The sequence below is a fragment of the Rhinolophus ferrumequinum genome, chromosome 11 (assembly GCF_004115265.2).
Source record: "Rhinolophus ferrumequinum isolate MPI-CBG mRhiFer1 chromosome 11, mRhiFer1_v1.p, whole genome shotgun sequence".
Lineage (NCBI taxonomy): Eukaryota > Metazoa > Chordata > Mammalia > Chiroptera > Rhinolophidae > Rhinolophus > Rhinolophus ferrumequinum.
In genome coordinates this window covers 39375259-39393463 of record NC_046294.1, presented here as the reverse complement: position 1 = coordinate 39393463, position 18205 = coordinate 39375259, and the positions used below count along the sequence as shown (strand labels likewise).

Genomic DNA, 18205 nt, shown 5'->3' with positions numbered 1-18205 from the left:
CTCTGTATTTGTTTATGCTTATGATAAGGCTTAATGGCCTTTTGTGAATGAGAAGACTCTTGAATTTAAGACTTTGTCAGAAAAGCAAAGGTAGTGTTACAATTCACTCTAATTTATTCTAAAGTTTGGATAATAAATTATTGTCATGTGCTGAATTCTAGGTCTAACTTTAGGTATTTTTTCTGAATAACAAATAACATTCAAAATGCTTTGACGCTTATTTTTCCTACAGGATATTATCTAAATCATTCCTTCAAGATGAATCCTTTAAATCAAGTATTCAGGCGCCCCAATGTTAAGTTGTATTCCAACAACTTATTGCTTCATTATTGGAAGGGTGTCAGACATACAGTACCTGCATTATTGCTCGATCTTGCACTCAGGTTGACAGGTCAGGAACCGTGGTAAGAAGAATAGCAGTAAATACACTCTGTATTGGTAAGGTGGTGGAAGCTTGCTGGAGAGAGGAGAAGTCGCTAGCATGAGCTTTATCCTTAGAATACTAACCTGATTAATCACAATCACAGTCAGGATGCTAAGACATTTCTTATCAATTAGGGATGTTTGGGGAGACTGACTGGATCTTATCTTATTGGGCCACTGATCCTCCAAAATCCCATAATATAGGAAATGTCTAACATCAAGATTGTCATTGTTATTATAAGCTGAAGTAGAGCCCTTCTCTCCCTCTTAAAAACATAGGGTAGCTTTATAGGGGTTTAAAGTTAAAATGTTTTGCTTTAAATAGATTATTCAGTTTTATATGAAAAAACATAGGATGCTTCTAGAAAATTAATGGCTTGAATTATCTCAGCTGCCCATTCAGCTTATAATATGGTAATTACAGTTTTTGACTAATTTTCCAGGTTGAGAGTATTTTTTTTTAAGTTAATAACAAATGGAAAAGTTTTGTTTTCTTATAGTTGTTATAGCCTTTTTTTCTTTTATCTTTTCTTTTTTTTGAAACCCCCAAACTTAAAGTCTTTCTGTCTTTACCCCAATTATAGTGAAATGTATTATAAAAATATTTACTTTTTTAACTACATTGGCATTACAGTGGAGCCTTTGATTGGAGAGTTCAGGATTTGACTATTTATGTATAAAGAAGATGCTGATTCCAGAACTTCCATCAACTGCTCAAAAAGTAAAAGTGAGGTATCTGCCAGTTATAGTGTATCAGGATCTGAATTACTTGTAGGGATTTTCTGTGGATTCAGTTGTCCATTATGTTGCTAAATCTATATGTTATGTATTGAAGTATGTGAGAGGTGTTGAACAACTTTAGAATAGGTAAAGAACTGCTTAATGGATAAAAGATCCAAAATATATCAAAGTTATTTTCATGTTTTCTAGAATGATCTGAAAAGTGCAGTATTTGTCATTGGCAGCATTCTTTTGTGGCTAAAACAGATGTAAATTTATGAGTGATTACAGTGTATGCTTTCTTGATATTAATAAAGTTGTTGCAAGTTAGAACAGGAAAGTCAACACTAGGTCAAAAAAGTAAAGTGGGTTAAATATATCAATGCAAAGAGGGCTTAGTAAACTTAAAAAATGAGTGAATAACCCATGTTTATTAAATAATTTATACTGAGTGTTGCTACATAACAAGTCATCTCAAGTTTAGTGACTCAAAACAGCAGTCATTTTATTATTTCTTTCAATTTATTCTGTCAGGATCAGGAATTTGGGAAGGAATCAACTGGGCAGTTTTGGCTTGGAGATCTTTCATGTGGTTGTTGTCTGATGGAGCTGAAAGGGATGCATGCGGTGGAACAGCTAGTATCACTGTCTCTTCATACAGTGTCAGGATCTCATATAGTCTCTTTGCAAGGACTGGTGGTAGCCTTAGGAGAACTGGACTGCTTACATGACAACTGTGGGCTTCAAGGTGAAATATTTCAGCAGGCAAGGTGGAAGCGACACACATTTTGTGACCTACCTAGGAAAATCATGCAGCACTACTTCAGCCTCATTCTTATAGTCACAAGTGAGTCACAAGTCCTCCAAGATTCACGGAAAGGAGATGTGGAGATTGGTCAAGATCGTGTATATGAACGAATGAGATGAAAGGTATTGTTGCAGCCATTTTGGGGAAGTGTAGTTTGCTGCAGGCAGCCTCCTGGCCACAACAATTTATAGTTCTTTTACATGGAAAATACACTTGTTTCTTCCCCCCCTCACCCCTCTGACATCAGCTTGAAGCCAGTGTTTCGTCAACTACATCTGTGTAATTGCAGATGAGGCTCTTTAGGAATGGTTTTGCAGGTATAGTTCCTTAAAGTATTGGTCTGAAAACCTGTGAACTGAAGCAACAAGTTACCTGCTGCCCACACATCCAATATATAATGGTGAGACAAGCATCGGAAAATGACTTTAGACAGTCTTGTGCAAAAAGAAGAGAAAATAAGAGGCACACAGCAATCACTGGTTCATAACAGTGTGACATTCCAGCTGGGTATGTGTTGATGGTTTCTTATTTAGGGCTCAGTCCTACTCTCTGGGAGTTCCCGAAGGCTCTTGGTGGCTGCCTTGTGAGTCATTCTTCTTTTTCCATTAAAAAATAGCCCGCATTTGCAACTAAATAGCTTTCTTAACCTACTTCCTGCCCATAGAAGGTTGGGAGTCCCTGGGAGGAATCACCTTCTATAAAAGGGCTATGTGGTTTCTGTTGCAGCTACTAAACTCTGCTAATTGTAGCCTTCACCATGCAACTATCCAACTCTGTATCCATAAATAGTATGTAAATGAATAAGCATGACTGTGTTCCAATAAAACGTTATTTACAAAAACAGGTAGATTTGTCCCTTAGACTCTGGTTTGCTAGCACTTGCTTGATCCAAAGGCCACTTTTAATTTTGTACTGTCTCTGTCCCTTCAAGTACAAACTGATACGATTCCTTTTAAAACTGGATTTTATGTGTATCTATTTTAAGACAATCTACTCCATTAGACCAAAGCCATACCCACAGATCTCTTTGAGATAAGCCCTTCTTTGTCTTGGGTTCCTTATGAGGTAGCTATGAGACAACATCCTTAGATCTTAGATCCTAGCCTCTTAGGTCCTTAAACTAGACTCTTAGGTCCTGCCTCTTGGGTTTCTATGAGACATTTCTTTACGAAGCAAGCCTTTTGTTTGAAAGGTTCTATTTAGGTATGTTGAACAAACTCAAAAAGTCTGGATGTTTTGGTTAGAAATAAATGATAAAGATTTATTCAAAGGTTTTGGGGTTTGCAAATCAGAAACACAACTAGGCAATACCCAGAGTGTTCTGAAGAAGAAAGAAAAGTTGAGTTCTTATAGTAAAAAGTACATGTTTAAGAAGAATCAGTCCTGCATTTTAACCCTAGGATTGGTCCAGGAGAGTTATTAGTCAGATGTCAGTCAGGCTGGATGATGAATGCCAGGTGACCTGGAGAATGGGTGCCAGGAAGTCACATCTGGTGGTCTGGATAGTAGATGTCAGGTGGTGGATGTTAGGTGGTCTGGATATGTGAGTCCTTGGGAGAGTAATCAGGGTTATCTGAAGGTCTGGTGTATGTCCAGGTATTGACATACAATGAAGTGATATATATCCAGGCATTGACACAGGACTGGAAAGTTCAGAGGTTTAAGTGCCAAAGCCAGTTAAAACAAGAATAGAATTGTTTCCTCTAATTTAGCAGCTTGACTATAGTGACTCTATTTCATTTCTTCACTCTGTTCCTCAGGTACTACCTTAGATCTTTTTGAGGTCTTAACAAAATATCTGACATCAAAATTCTGGATTTGACCTGTGCTCAGAACCTGTTTTTTAAAGAATTCCTCCCTGGAATTTTACATTTCCTCTAAATTCCACTCAAAGAAATAGTTCATTTTTCAAAGATCACCTTTTTCCTCTTTGAGGAAATCTTGGCTAGATCATCAAGTTTATTAGGTACAGTTTCTGTTTTCCATGTTACTACTGGTGACAGTTTTGTTCTTCCAACTCCCAACAATATTTTTCTCACTTTTCTGTAAGGCCTCACCAGCAGGTTCCTTAAAGCCCTTTAAGGCTTCACTCAGATTCTTTTCTTGGTCCTTCAGGTTTCACCAATGGTCACCTCAGAGACCTTTTAGATTCTGTCTACCATCTGACCCTAAAGCAAATACTACATGTTTCAGATTTTATTATAGCAGCCCTACACTCGCCAGTACTAAGATCTGTTCCCATTACCTTTGCTGCATGGCAAATCCCCTCAAACTTAGTATCTTAAAACATCATTTTTTTTTTTTTTTAATCGCCTATGATTTTTGTGGGTCAGGAATTCTAGAAGGATTTGGCTACATGGTCCTGTCTTAGAGTCTTTCAAGTGGTAGTTGTCAGATAGGGACTGGAGCAGGTCACTGTGGAGTAAGTGGTAAAGGAGAGGAAGGGTGCAGAGCAGCTGAGGTGGCCGGGTCTTTCTCTTGTTCTGTAGTCTCTCAGAGCCTCTCCATGTGGTCTCTCCACATGGACTAGTTTGGGCTTCCTCACAACATGACAGCCCCAGGGGAAGTGGTACAGCATACATGGTAACTGAAGGCTTCAAGGGCAAGTATTCTAGCGAGCCAGGCAGAAAGCTCTATCACCTTTTCTTATCTACCCTCGAAAATCACAGGGTCATTTCCACCTCATCTATTGGGTATAAGTTACCTTCACCTCTTGATGGGAAGATAGTCAAGGTGACATTATAGGTGAGCATGTAGGATGGGAGATGATATTGCAGCCACCTTTGGGAATTAAAATCTGCTCCAAATAGGAAACATCAAGTAAAGAATCTTATTCTCTGAGGTTTGTCTTGTGTGAGGCTATGTATTAAATCAGGAATGATCTGACCTCTGGGAATTTAAAGTCTAAAAGCAGTAAGAGACAAAGTTTCTTTTTTTGTTTGTTTGTTTTTTATTTAGGCACTTTTATATTATAAATGTTAACTATGAAGTCTTATAATTTATATTATTTAATTTGTTCAGACATTTACTGAGCCAATCACTGGGCTTTATACCTTATATTGAGGCCTTAATATAGTGCCTACTTCTACATTAAACTAATGTCAATTATGTCATTCATGGTGTGCATTTTATTCATTCACATCATTCTGAGTGTCAGCTAGATAAAAATCTGATTTGCTTTATATCTTGACATAATTATAAAAAGTACACCTTATGTATCATGGATTCCTGGTTAATAGCCATTAGGACTGGGATGCATGATATTACATTGTAGAAGCAGTATAAATTGTTCACTGTAGCTCTTGAAATGTATTTCATCACTTAAAAATGACATTAAAAAATGGTTACATGGTCTTGTCTTTTGGTTATTTAGCTTGACTTCTCTGAACCTGATTTTTTTTAATCTGCGTGGTTCTCTACACCTCGGGACATTTGACAATATTTGGAGATATTTTTAGTCATCACAACTGGGGGAGGGGTGCTACTGGATCTAGTTGGTAGAAGCCAGGGATGCTGCCAGGCATCTTAAAATGCACAGGATAGCACCCCACTACAAAGAATTATCTGGACCAAAATGTCTGTAGTGCTGAGGTTCAGAAACCCTGGACTAGATGACTGTTAAGATCTTGCCCTGCTGTAAAGAATTGTGATTGATTATTTTTTGTGCATTGCCGTAATAAAGAGTAAATAAATACTCAGAACATGCATGGCAGTGTAGTCCCAGGCATTTGCTTTTATGTCATGTCTCACCAAAGAGTGATGGTCCAAAGTTTTAAGTTTCTTTTTATCTCCCATAGGTTTGATAAATACTCTATGAACTTGACTCATATATGGCCTTTCAGAGTTCCTTTTCTCACTTCAGTTTTTATTGTAATTATTTTTGAATGGCTGAATCAGTGATAGAGTTTAGGGTAATTCTAAATTACTTGAATGAACCTGAAGATAAAACTAGGTGAGAATTACCAGTGAAAAAGGAGTTAGGAAGAAAAACTTTTTAATAAGATGTATGTTGGAAAACCATATTAACCAAATACGTGTATGTGTTGTGATTCAAGTATACTATACTGGCTGTGATAGTCAATATTGATTTAATTACAAATTTGTCCCTTTTTTTTCTTTTTAGAAAAAAAGTGTTTAATCTCTTTTCTAAAAGCAGCATGTACTGTTTTTTTCCAAGTGCTTTTGAGCTGTGTGAACTATTTTTGTCCAAATATAGCCTTTGATGCCCAATAATTTTTTTCGTGTTTAATGGAGGTTTTATTTTGTAATTGTTTTCTTGCATGAACTGCAGTTTGTTTGCTTTTTTTTTTACAAAGTCAGTGTTACCTCATTTTCTCTCAGCATTTTGGATTCAGGGTTTCTTTCTAAATGTATGTGTCATCAGAATTGCTTAGCTAATTACGTTACTGTTTTGATTTTTCCCCCCTCGCATTTCTAATGTTCTAATTTTTCCCCATTTCTAAAGCGCCTGATTTGGGGACTCCCTAAACTACATATCATGCTAATCATTGTTGTGGGAATATAAATTGAGTTCTTTTAAAGTATCTCTCCAAAAATTATTTTTTTGTTTATCGGAGGTTAGGAATTTTGGGTGCGTTTTGTATCAAAAAGTTTTTTCTTCCCTTTCCCTACTTATCATAGGTGATTATTTTATAGATGTTACTGCTCGGGTTAGTGTTATGATATCAATGACTTAACAGTGAGCCAGCCGTGATACATAAAATGACAAATTTAAAGATTAAGACCCCATACCCTTTTAAAAAGAAAAACTCGAACACCTTTATTTCTATAAGGATGGATACTAGGGATTTGGAGAGATGAGTGAATACCTATTTCAGAAAGTTTTCAGCATGAGTCATTGATTTCATGGCACATCCAGATGATCAAGAGCAGTACCTGTCAGTGTTAAAGAGAAAGTTATTTAAAAAATATATAGAGAGAGTTGACTAAATCGCGAATGAATATTTCTGTGTAATGTAACACAATATGTTTTGAATTCAGAGGAAATATTAGTAAATGCAGCTGAACTAAAATGTGGTTTACGGAACAAAAAGTAAGGGAATTCTAATTGAATCCATTTATTGCTTAGTATTATATGTAGAAAATTTGACCTTTAAAGTATTGTATTTCCTTTGAAAATTAATTTCATACATCAGCAGAACTCTGTTTAGATAATATTAAATGCATTTGCTGCTGCTTAAAATTTTTTTTTTCGTTTTGGATTTATGAAATATCCTTCCAAGATGCAGAAATATTCTTATTAGACCTGCTGGTTTGGTACACTTACTGAATTACGCATTATAATTTTACTGTTAATGTCTCGGTATAGAAACTGATTCCCTGGGTGGTGGTGAGATTTTTCCTAATCTATGCAAAATATAAATCTGTCATTTTCTTATAACAGGATGATGAAAACAATAACTCGTCTTCACAGAGCTATGATGTTTCTTGAATATTTCACAAGTAATTCTTGGGTTTGGAATACTGATAATGTCAATATGTTAATGAATCAACTAAATCCTGAAGATAAAAAGGCAAGTATTTTCTGTTTTATATTAGAAAATAAGTAGCATACTAATTAGACAACCATTAGCAACCTGAAAAATAATTGGATATTTTCCACAACCATTATGCAGCAAGAAAGTCTCTCATTAAAGCTTCAATCATAATTGTTGGTGATGAAATAAAATTGCTTTACCTTAGAATTTACAATGTAAGAATTTGAGAAGCAGATATTTTAAAAATATAATTGAAATGTTAATTCTCTTTTTTCTTTTAATGTCAGTTTCAAAGAGAACTTTGATTTCTTTATGCATTTTCCCCCCAAATACTTTGTTTTCTGAGTTTTGAAAAATCTTTTCTCAGAAATTGTTTTTCATATACTTTTTGTAGTTCCACATTTTTCCCTCTGTTAGTTTGAAACAAACTCTTTGAGTACTTTTTGAGGTTACCTTAGGTATTTTAACATGCATACCTAATAAAGTCTAAATTACAATTTCTATAGTCTCTTCCTCAAGGACATTCAGGACCTTAAAATGTTTTAGCTGTGATTGCCAACCACCCCCACTAACTTACATGGTTAATACATTGCTTTAGTTTTCTATTTAAACCTCTTAAGTAGAAATGATTATTTTGTTTAGTTTTATTTAAATGTAGCTATATATTTACCAATGTCTTGGCTATCAGATCCTCTCTTTGGATCATTGTCTTTCCACCTGAAATATATCCAGAATACTAGAATATGATTTAGTATGGGGTCTATTAGTAATGAACTCTAGGTTTTTGATTGTCTGACATGTCTTTATTTCACCCTTGTCTCTGTAACATGATTTCAGCACATTAACGGTAACTTTCTTTTCATGTGTTTCTTATGTTATTGCTTTTGAAAAGTCTAATTTGCTGCTGCTTTACACGTGATATGTTACTCCTAGCTTCTTCTCAAGAGTTTTTCTCTGTGTTCGGTGTTCTGCAGTTTCACTATGAATGTGGGTATAATTTTGAAAAGTTTATCCTGTTTCGGTTGGGCTTCCTAGATCTGAAGTTTTATGTCTTTTAGCAGTTCAGGAAAATACTTAGCCATTGTTTCTTCAAATATTGCCTCTTCACCATTCTTCATCTTCTTGTGAAATTTTAGTATATGTTAGATCATTCGCTCCTCCAGGTCTTTTAACTTTAATTTCATATTTTGTATCTCTGTTTCTGCCCTGAAATCTAGATAATTTATTAAAGTTTTATGGCACTCTGTTAGCTGTGTCTAAACCACCCAATTGAATTTTTGGTTTCAGTCATTATATTTTCATTTTTAGTTCAATTTATTTTTCAGATCTTACGGACATTTCTTAATTAAGCAATCTTTAGAATTTTTTACTTAAAACATGTTAAACGTAATCGTTTTAAATTCTGTTTCTGATCATTCAAACTTTTACAGGATGTTCAGATCTGATCTGTCTGTTGGTTAAGCTGGGTTTCTGTTTAAGCTGGCACCTGGTTTCTGTTTTTTATTGGTGTTTGATTGTAAATTCACATTCCTTGAGGATTTCTGTGGGAATTTTTTCCCCCCCTGTTTTTGTCTCCCCCGCCCAACTCCAGTTCAAGCCGTTGTTTCTCAGTCTGGTTGTGTAGGACACAGCTCCCTGGCCCATGCTGGTATTATGAGCCTTGTGCTCCCCCCGGCGGAGGCAGTCAGTCTCCGGTCGTCAGTTGGCCGCTCACAGCAGCTTTCGCCGGCTACCGGCCACTCACGCTAGCCACCGGCCACTGCTGGCAGCACACAGAAGCCCACGGCAGCTCACACCGACCTCCAGTTGCTCACGGCAGCCCAGCTCCAGGGAGAGCCATTGTTCATAATCTTAGCTGTAGAGGGCCCAGCTCACTGGCCCATGTGGGAATCAAACTGGTGATCGGCGTTAGGAGCACAGCGCTTCAACCACCTGAGCCACCAGGCCGGCCCTGTGGGAAATTTTTGGAAGCCTAAATTGAAATTGCAGTTTCCCAGTAAGGATTTACCTTTGCTTTCACCAATAGCCTAGTGACTATTAGCATTAACTAGCTAGGTGTTATTAACAAGCCAGAACAACTTTAAAATATCTGATTAGGTTTCTAGCATAACTCAGGTAAATACAGGCCTTAAATAGACTATTGGGCTGGTTAATGCATGATTAGTTTCTCAAAGGAGATTTTTCCCCCCATCTTCCCAGAACCAGCTTCCTTTCTCTTCCTAGTTCTTCCAAAAAAAAATTTAATAATATGTCATTTAACCCAATATATCCAAAATAACATATAATAACAATTTTAAAAGTTGTTTAAAAAGTTTTTCAAAGGCTGTTTTGCTTTGTATTTGTCATACTGAGCCATCGAAAATCTGTGCATTTTGCATTCCAGCTGACTCCAGCATATGTCAGTTCAGGCTAGCCACATTTCAGGTGTCCACAAGCTGCTTGTGGCTTGTGGCTACCATATTAGATAGTGCAGCTTTAGTCCATTCTATTGGTTTTGCATGACAGAAGTGCTCAAGTGTGCTGTTTCTCTGCCCACTTCTATGTGTGGTAGGTTTACTTCTTTTTCATCCTTGCTCTGAGGATAAAACTTTTTGGACTCTTATGTTTTTGCAGGAGTGTTCTGTAAGAATATAGAACACTTCTGAACTTGTGGGCCCACAGACTTTATAGCCATTTTTCCTTTCTGCCTTTAACGTTCAAAGCAGACGGTCTAAGTTAGGGTCCTACAGATAATCTCAGGCTGAAAGATTTATGACTTCTGCTGATTCCATACTCTCCTCCACCCCACATTCGCCCTCCCACCCTACATCCCAAAGCATAATACATATTGCTCAATGGATTATTAGAAAATGAGCACCCACGTGAAAAAATAGAAATTACCTCCAGAAGATTTCCTCATAACCCCTTTCAAATCACTACCTCCTCTCTCCTAACTCTATCTTGAGTTCTAACACTAAATGTTAGTTTTATCTATTTTTGACTTTGCACAAATGATACGATGTGACAGTGGTTTTTTTTGCTTTTTATTTATAGACATTTGAGTTATTTCCAGTTTTTGGTTATTGGGAATAATTCTTCTGTGAACCATGTACATACATTTGTGTAGGATATATATCTAGAAATAGAATAGCTGAGTCAAAGGGTATAAGTATGTTCAATTTAGTAGCTAATGCCAAAAGTTTTCCAAAGGGGGTGTATCTACTTACATCTTAACATTTGGCATTTTAATTTTCATTTTTAATTTGAGCCACTTTGGTGGGTGTGTAGTGGTATTTCAGTGTAATTTAGTATGCATTTCATATTACATAAAAAAACTTACGTTTCTAGAAATGGCCAAAAATGTCAATACTAGAGAGACAGTTTACAGAAAAACAATTCTTAAGTGATTCTTAACGATTTGAAAAGGTACTCAACTTCACTCAGAAAAAATGGAAATACAAATTAAGACTGAGATATTTACTACTTATTAAATTTGCAAAAATGCAAACTCAACATATTCTGGTGAGGCCTTGAGCAAATGGGCATTTCATATATTGCTGGTAGAAATCTATATCTTTCTCCATCCTTTTATTTTCCACTTTTCTGTTTCATCTTTCAAATATTTCTCTTATAAATAGCATACGGATTTTTTTTTTCAGTCTGACGATTTTTGACCCTTAATTGGAGGGTTTGATTCATAATATAGTTCCTGATAATTTTGGTTTAAATCTAACTCTTAGTACTTTCTATTTGTCTTACCTGTTTTAAGTTCTTTTTCTTTTTTGCTTTTTTTGAGGTTATTTTTACAATTTTATATTTTACCATTTGTATTAGTTACATGGAAATATTTTTCAGTTGTTTTAGTAGATTACTCTGGAGATTACAGCATCTTTAATTTATCAAGGTCTAATGTAATACTGATAATTCTACCTGTTCTCAGATAATGCAAAGACTAATACCTATTTGCTATTGTTAACATATTTTAATTCTATATGTGTTATAGGCCTCATAACCATTCTTTTTTTTTATAACCATTTTTCTTATTGCACTCTATGTAATAAGTATTCATACAGATTTACCAGCATAATTGTCCTTTTATTGTTCTTTTTTATTTTTTTCATCTGAGACTTCAGTCTGGAATCATTTTCATTATGCCTAAAGAATGCCCTTTAGTACACTTCCAGTAAGTATGAGTTTTCTGCTCATGTCAGATTGTTTCAGTTTTTATTCTTCTGGAAACATCTTTATTTTTCAAGGGTACTTGTACTGGTATTGAATTCTATGTCAGCAGTTTTCTTTGAGCACTTGGAAAGCATCTTTGGTTTCCCATTGCTTCTTCCCAAGTCAACTGTCAGTTGGTTTTTTTTGGAAGTAATCTATATGGTGTTTTCTGACATCTTTAAAATTTTTCTCCTTGACTTTCAACAGTTTTATTTTGATATGTCTAGTTGTGTGTGTATGCATATGGTATATGTGTGTGTTGAATCTATGTCGTGATATCTCATTATTTTTGGAAAATTCCCGGCTATTCTCAGATATTACTTCTATTTCATTCTTTTTCACTCTTCTGTGGGAATCCAGTTACACATTCGTATGACCTTCTCATATCTTCTATCTTAAGTCAAGTCTCCATTTTAAGTGTGATGTTACTTTAACAACTTATTTATGGTAGCTTTTTTTGGTCTAAAACTTGCTGTTTTTAGATAAGTGATGGTATATAGTGAACAATCTGTTTATCACCCCAAAAGTGTGGAGGAGCATTTCGTAGTGCATAGCCCTCTTATTTTGTTATGAAATAGCATTTTTGTAAAGCTTCCTTTTCCAGAATCATCTACCTTTTTCATCAGGTGGCCTAGTTACCGTCTTTAAACTCCTAAGCCAGCTTTCATAACATATTCTTTCTCTTGATGTCAGTACTATTTGCTAGGAAGGTTATTCTGTGTGGTATGCAGGATGTTCAAGAAAAGAGAAGATATTGTAAATAGAAACTGGAAATAAATGTGTTAATACATGTATAAAGCAGTGAGGAATACATAGATCTATTTAGAGAATGGGATTTTGTCTCTTTTTTTGATGTTGCAGGCTTCTTTCTCCTCACACTTAATATACTCTTTAAATATTGACATGAGTTTTCAGATTACCTTCTTAGTGTTTCTGTGTTTAATAGAAAGTATGGAATAGGAATAAGAACTTTTTTATGAACAGCAGTAAGATTTTAAAAATATTGTAAATATTTTGTAATCATGTCATTTGGAATTAGCCTTTAGAAAAAGTATGAATTTTTACCTAGTTGTGAAACAAAATTAAAGTAACCAGTCATTTTTTTTGTTTATGTAGACTTTTAATATTGACGTACGGCAATTACATTGGGCAGAGTACATAGAGAACTACTGCATGGGAACTAAGAAATATGTTTTGAATGAAGAAATGTCTGGTCTCCCTGCAGCTAGAAAACATCTGAACAAGTAAGTTTTACATGGGTTTGGTTTCCTCTTATCTTCCTTAGGAAATATTACACAATTTTTTTGGGGGGGGGTATATTGAATGAAAGATACTGCTAATCTATTGTTTTAGGAAAAGGGCTTACCTTTGGATTGGAACTATGGTAGCATTGATTTAGCTTAATATTGTTAAAACTTGATATCTTTATCAATTTATGCTGTTTCTTAGCAGTATGTCCAGGTGGAATTTAGTTTTAAAAATAGCTATTATCTTCCCTTATATTGCTACTGAAGAAGTAAAGATATTAAGAGAAAATAAAAATATATTTTAAACTGGAGGTAATTTATTTATTTAAAGATTTTTTTCTTTTTTTTACCCTACTCAAATGCCTCTTTGGAAGAAGAAAAGAGACAATAATACATGATTCAGCATGGGATTTATTTCTTTGTTTATAAAACAGAGTTGTAATTATTCCCTTAGTCTCTTTATAAAAATAATACTTAATGATTGTTTAAAAAAAAAAAAAAACCCAGAGGAGGAAAAATCACTGTTAATTCATCACCTTCAAGACTTTTATGTTCTTCTCATGCCTCCAAACTGTGAGGCTTTTCAGGGCAGTTAGTTGTATAGAGGAGGAACTGAGGTTTAGGAAAGTTGTGTTTGCCTAGGTCATATTGTATTAAGTGGCAAAACAAACTAGAACAATGAGCTTTTGGCATCGAATTCAAAGCTCTTTTGTCAACACCCATTATTCATATACTATAGTCCTAGTTTGCACTGCCTGTTGAATTTGAAGGAATGTGTGTAACATTGCACATCTAAAGATTTGTGTTCCCTTTCTTACACCATTAAAAACATCAAAATGTTTTGAAACCTTAGCAAGATAATATGCACGTCACTCTTTGAGAATAGGAGGGTCCTCCTATCTAGAGCTAGTGCCATGTTTGATTCACGAATGAATTCTTGTCCTGTGGCCTTTGATCACTCACCTATAAATGAAGGACTAAGTTCACTTGTCTGACAACTCGTAAGAAGCTAAAGATGTCAAAAAAATGTTTATTTTGTCTGTAGGATGATATGTATAATGAACAAACTTTTTTAGATTAGATAGGGAGCTCTAGGCGTGTAAGGGATATGTGTGTTTTACCTACAATATACTTGCTGCCTGGCACAGTACTGGGCACACAGAAGGATGCTCAGTAACACTTGTTGAATGAATAAATTAGCATCCCAAATATACTGTTGTAAAACGCTTTGCGTTATTCATTGTTAATAGAGGTAATATTTTATTTGATGGGTTGCAGTCCAGAATATGCACAGTCAGGTTTGATTTTTGCTTACTTTCTAACTTAAGGATTTCTAGTTTTTAAATAAATTTCAAATTAATGTGGATTTGAACTTTGATTATATTTAAAACTGAGCATTAATTATCTGCTATCCAACAATATTTATTCCAGAAAATATTGTCTAATATGTCTCTTGATTTACTTTCCAGGTTGAGGAACATACGTTACGGTTTCAATACTGTCCTTGTAATTCTGATCTGGCGTATTTTTATTGCAAGATCACAAATGGCAAGAAACATCTGGTACTTTGTGGTTAGTCTATGTTACAAGTTTCTGTCGTACTTCCGAGCATCCAGCACTATGAGATACTGAAGACAAGAATTTAGCATTAGAACATCTATGCATATGGTGGTCTAAATGCACAAAATGTAAAATGTACTTAAGTCATCTCACCTTTTGTCAAGACATTAAACCATCTTAGATCGGAGTGTGGAGTAAATTATGGTACATTTTATGTAACATTTTAATGTTTATGCTCATAAAAACCTAGTGAACACATGCAGTATGCCAGCTCAAATCTGCAATAGCCACCAAAACCATGACTTAATATTTGGATCCCTCGGGAAAAGGGGTGGGGTGAGGGTAGGAGTGGGGACGTAGGAACACTGACCAGTATAACTGTGCAATTCTGGAACATATTAATTAAAATATGCCTTAACGTATAGTGAATTTCTAATTCTAATATTTAGTGCAATGGAAAGCATTTATTTGGACAGGGATACTAGCGAAGTTGGTAGGTATTTGATTTCTCAGTGTTTAATTTTTTTCCTCAGTTGAAGGGTTTTAGTTTAATAAAATTATAGCCAAACTATTTTCACATTATCCTGTAAGTTGTTGAGTGATTTCAGACATGAAAGACGTGTTCTCATTTTTCTTTCTCTGATTAGAGGTCTGATGCATATCATTTTTCTATAAGCAATCAGTTGCTTTCATAATCAGAAGGCTTTCTACGTATTATTTTAAAGATCTTACTGGATCTAAATGGGTTTGAAAATCCATATCAACATATGCTATGGGTTTCTTGAAGGAAAATTAAAATGAATTCAATAAGACGATTAGCGTCAAAAAATTATACATTTTTCTTGTTCACATTATGACCGAATAAAAATCGATCCTGTGATGTGTTGTTCTTGTTTTGAAGTTGGAGGATTTCTTGAGACTTTGGTAAATGGGGGGGGGGGTTGGGAAGGGACTCACCATACTTGTGCTCTCCTCCCTTTATAAATTTTATTAATAAGACTTTAAAAAGGCTTATACTGTCTTTCCAGTGAAAACTGAAAGTACATTATTATGGAAGAATGTATTTGCAGGTAGTCACAACATTAAGAAAATGTTCTCACATGTGTGTAAACATATGTTAACCCTTTTAACCCTGAGAGCTAAATTCCTTCAAGAAAAATAAAATAATGCATAAAATAATGTATATAAAATTAAAGACTTTATTTACATACCACGTAAAGTAGCAAACTGTTGAATGAGTTTGAAGATATTTATTTTTTCTGCATGTGGTTTTAGCTTTAGAAAGAAATGCATTATAGAAACAAGCAATAGTAAGAAAATTAATGTATATTTTAATGATATAATTCCCTTTAAACCTTAATAGTAGTTAACGCTCCTGTTTTAACATATATTTGGTTTAACAGATCAGCATAACGTTCTAATTTAGCTGATCAAGTTGTACTATATTTAAATCATCAACAGTGTATCTTGAATATGTTGAATGAGGTCATTTCACAATATAAAAAGTTTCATAGACCTTTACATTTTAATTTTCTTTGTCATTTTAAATGCAGTGCAAAAGAAGTTTATTTTGTTATTGTGAAAAAAAACTAAATGTAAAGGAAATCACCTTCTTCCATGCAGGTGTGTAATCTTGAAAAGGAAAAGTGCTTCCATGTTGAAGCCAGATTTTCCGTAGTAAAACATTTAAACATTATTTTAAAAGAAATATGTATATAAATACATATGTATTCTTTGGAATGATACTAAAGTCTGGTCTAGGACCAAACCTGGTTTAGGGTGTGAGAGACAGACCATAACAGTATCTAAAGATGGAATAAATGGTGATGCCTTTGATTTCAAGTGGCCCGCGTAATTAACATAGATGCTGTGTACATTGAGTGCCCATCTCTCCAAATACATTTGAATAATGTGTTGAAAACATGCTCACATTTGTATGATTTTTATACTTCTGCCAAATATACTGAGAATCAGATGGACTGTATTTGTATCTTGAAAATGAATCAGGTACAACTTCAGTAGGCATGTGAAATACACACGGGGTGTGTGTCTTTGGAACTATGTCATTGTTCTTGTAATCTAACAAAGAAATGCTCAGTGGGAGGGTGCTGAGGCCACTGCATTTATTTTGTGTATTTAGAATTCTGTTGTGTCAAAAGAAAGCTAATGAATAAATTAACATGTCATTCCAGAACTTAGTGTTAAAATTAGTATAAAGCACATATAGATTGGTAATCCCCACTAACTAGATTTCAGGCTTAACTTGAATTTAAAAGATTGTGGAAATCAGTTCTGTTTGTGTCATTGGCTAGACATGGTTTTTAGTTCTGTTTGATTATATTTTCTACACAAACTCAATTTTAACAGGATAGCCTATTAAAAAAATTAAATAAATTTAACATTTTGTTTAATTCACTTGATAAAGCTGTATTGTAAAACATTTGTTTTTTTTCCCCCATTCACTCTTGAGTCTTATAATTCTGGCATATGCATTTGTCAATTGTGATGTCACTAACTGTATTTCAATTTGACCTGGCAACATTAATATGTCCTAAAACTCAACACAGAAGCATGGCAATATGTTCTTTGACTTAAGGATGGTATAAAATAAACATTTTCTGAATTGGTGTAATAAAGCTTGGAAACAGGGAGGGAAAAAAATCTTATTTCTTCCCTTGTTTGTGTTTGTAGGAATTGGTTCAGGGTTTTTTGCTTTTTGTTTTAAATGTAAATTGATAATCTTTTATAAGAAATACATAGAAGCATTATTGGGTGCCTTTGTTTGTAAACCAAAAAGTAATAAATGAATCCCTATATTTCCATTATAGTATTTATTGTATTTTTACAATAATCATTGTGAAAATTACCAGTGAGATCATGTGGTTAGGATTACAGGAAGCAGTCCTCACTTACACGTCTTACCTTTCTTCAGGTGTACTCATTACTTCTTGTATCCTAATTTTATTTAAGTCGCTAAGTTTCTTACACAGCCTTTTAGCGGAAGCAGGTAGTCAGGATGAACACTTTTAAAAGTATTTTTATGTATTAGCTAAAATGAGGGGACTTCTCTGTTTTCTGAAAATAGTATGAGGAGACTGGTAGGGTGTCATTAGGCTCCAGCTACTCTCCTCCACATTGAATGATAATTTATAGGTACACTTGTAGTAATTGATCTAGTGAGTAAATATAAGGGATCATTCATTAGTAATAGAAATGGACTGTATAAAAGGAGAGACATCAGACTGGCGTATAGGTGAGTATAAATAGTCACCTGTACCTCAGGCTGACTCCAAGTCCTGACCTGAAACCATTTAGCACTGACTTGCTCTGTCTTGAGGAAAACTCTCTAACCTTTTGCGTGAGAAACCAGAGAAAGGAATGTGTGCTGCGTAACCCAGTATAGAAATGAGTTAATTAAATTAACAGTTTCTGTTTAAAAAAATGTGAAATGTTTTCTTTATTGAGTTAATATTTTTATCTTTAAGCATTTTCTAGTCTTAGAATGAATTTGTCTTTTTCTAATGGTGGCATGCCCTCTTAGCACACATCCCCGCTATCCTTAAGAGTCTTAAACAAATCATCTTTGTGAATTGAGCATAGTTGTGCAAAATTGTTAAATAATTCCTTTTTCTTAATTACAGAAAAATTTGAGTAACATTAGTTAAGTTTGATGTGCTCCTTTGTAAGTTGATGGCTCTCATATATTTATATTGAAAAACTGTAAAGTAAGTTTTAGTTATCTTTACTGT

At 34.5% G+C, this 18205-nt stretch overlaps 1 protein-coding gene across 7 annotated transcripts in view; it reads left to right on the top strand.

The window, feature by feature from the left end:
* Positions 1-16650, top strand: part of FAR1 (fatty acyl-CoA reductase 1) — a 63374-nt gene extending 46724 nt beyond the window's left edge. For 6 of the 7 annotated variants that reach the window (XM_033119411.1, XM_033119412.1, XM_033119415.1 and 3 more), the window contains 3 exons: positions 7356-7485; positions 12766-12893; positions 14366-16650. In XM_033119411.1, the coding sequence (XP_032975302.1) occupies positions 7356-7485; positions 12766-12893; positions 14366-14528 (421 nt within the window). In that variant the 3' untranslated portion in view covers positions 14529-16650. Of the gene's footprint in view, positions 1-232; positions 405-7355; positions 7486-12765; positions 12894-14365 lie in introns of all 7 variants that reach the window. The other variant, XM_033119410.1, reaches the window with a different exon arrangement.
* Positions 16651-18205: the final 1555 nt, after the last annotated feature.